This window comes from Penaeus monodon, chromosome 22, assembly GCF_015228065.2.
Source record: "Penaeus monodon isolate SGIC_2016 chromosome 22, NSTDA_Pmon_1, whole genome shotgun sequence".
Classification (NCBI taxonomy): Eukaryota; Metazoa; Arthropoda; class Malacostraca; order Decapoda; family Penaeidae; genus Penaeus; species Penaeus monodon.
The window spans coordinates 1,380,271-1,382,462 of NC_051407.1; the positions used below are offsets into that span (position 1 = coordinate 1,380,271).

General features: G+C 39.1%; 1 protein-coding gene across 1 annotated transcript in view; it reads left to right on the top strand.

The window, feature by feature from the left end:
- The window catches only part of LOC119587631 (integrin alpha-PS1-like), a 21,094-nt gene that overhangs the window by 15,775 nt on the left and 3,127 nt on the right, over positions 1-2,192 (top strand). The window contains exons 11-15 of the mRNA XM_037936335.1: positions 43-268; positions 607-749; positions 918-1,161; positions 1,403-1,641; positions 1,808-2,037. Of these exons, the coding sequence (XP_037792263.1) occupies positions 43-268; positions 607-749; positions 918-1,161; positions 1,403-1,641; positions 1,808-2,037 (1,082 nt within the window). The remainder of the gene's footprint in view (positions 1-42; positions 269-606; positions 750-917; positions 1,162-1,402; positions 1,642-1,807; positions 2,038-2,192) is intronic.

Below are 2,192 nucleotides of genomic sequence, written 5' to 3' on the forward strand. Positions count from 1 at the left end.
CTGTAACTACCAGCATGCTTATTCTCACTGGCATCTTTCCAGCTTTTCCTTCGATGCCTGCTTCAAGATGGACAATGATGCTGGGACAAAGACCGTTCTACGCCTGAAGTACACCATTGAGGAACAATTGTACAAGGACCAGCCCATAGCCAGAATCCGCTTTTCCGATGGACTGCAAGATCGACCGTATACTGTGGAAAGAGATATCAAGCTCCGGCCAGAAGACATGGGCATATTCCAGTGTTCACGGGAAATTGTGTATTTACTGGTAAGGAATGAATAGATCTGTCACACATACGGATAGAACTGTATACAAGTTCATTTGTGTATGTTTAAGTATGAATGGACTTCTTAGCTAGGTCATTGCATGCTTACGTGTGGGGGCAGAAGTAATTTGAGTATCGGTATATTTATTGGAATTTATGGCAGAGAGGATGTAAACATGATTTATGCAAATGAAGGAATATTACTGATTAGATGTAAGTTAACATGAATTGTATCTATTGTTGCTTAATTTTATTTTTTTTTTCCATTTAAGTCCTTAAACACTGACATTTCTTTTTTATTGTAATTCTCTCTATTCTGACTAAATTCTGTCACCAACAGGATGGCCCGAGAGACATTCTGCGTCCACTAAAGTTCAAGCTGTCCTACGAGATCATTCAAGGCCAGCCCAGTCCTGTTCCTGAAGGCAGACCCTTGCCAGACATTGATGAATTCCCAATCTTGAACCAGCAAGAGGCAGTCAGGTATGGAATAGACATAATTAATATCTCCTCTATAAATGTGAAGATTATTTTAATATGGTTTATTTTTATTAAAATTTTCAGATATGTACTGGACTTGAAACATTTTTTCTCACACTTTCTTCTTGTTCAGCAACAAAGTAAGGCAGTAACTCTTTCCCTAATTTACAGATATTTCAAAGGCACCTTTGCCAAGGACTGTGGTGAGGATGACATTTGCGTGAGTGATCTGAACATCATGGCGAACCTAAGCCTGGACTTACACGAGTCTGGTAGCCATTACCTTTTACGCTTGGGAGAACAGAACACAGTACCTCTCAATGTAGAAGTGATGAATGCTGGAGAACCAGCCTACCAGTCGAGCCTCCTCGTTCACCACCACAAAGCTCTTGAGCTGAACCTCAAAGAATCTCATGTAAGTTTCTGAGTACTTTGAATGATTAGTGTTTTTGGTATGAGAATCTAAAAGAAATTGAAACTTTATATTGAGATGACTCCATAGAAAGATAGTTATTGTCACCTGTACTTCAAAGTGTCATATATGCATAGTGTAATAAATAAAAAGTCCTTTAGTTAATACATACCTCTTCTACTATTTAATATTAGCAATCATGCTCCACACTCAGTTAACCCTTTAACTGTCTTTTCCCCATCAGCTTGGCTCTTACCAGTGTTCACGTGTGTCAGCCACTCTCACCCAGTGCGGCCTCGGAAACCCTCTCGTAGGTACAACAGGGCCATTAATCCTGACCTTCAAAGAATCCAATCTGCCATTTGACGAAAAGTTCATCCACTTCTATGTAGAGGCCAATTCATCATCTACTGAAGAACGTTCAAAAGATCGTATACAATTTGTTGTGGAGGTGATCAAGAGGGCTGAGATCTCTATCTTGCCGTAAGTATTTGCATATCTGTGTGTTTTACTGTTGTTGATCTGACATATTATTCATCTTCATCCCAAGCTGTGATAAATTATATAACAAATATAATATCACTTGTACAAGGTACATGTATAAATAAAACTACTCAAAACCAAAAAGTAAAAATATATATTCTTCTAGGTCAGTTGCCCCAGAGCAAGTGTTCTATGGAGGAGAGGTGGTGGGGCAGTCTGCCATAAAGCACATGGAAGAGGTGGGCATGGAGGTCACCCACAAATATGTAGTAGACAACCGTGGCCCCTGGAGAGTGGATGAGGCCAAGGTGGCCATCCTCTGGCCATACCAGGTCGAGAACAACAAAGAGCAAGGGAAATGGCTTCTGTACATGACTGAAGTTCCAAGTGTAGATGGTAAGTCAAGTTGGTAGCTTGTATATTGGACTAATAGGATTATTTTTTCTTTTATTTTTTTCTGCATTCATTTCTTCTGATCTTAACTTAACCTTTTCTCCTTTTTTATTAATACATTTGACTTGTTTTGCTTAGTAATTTTTACTATAGATACC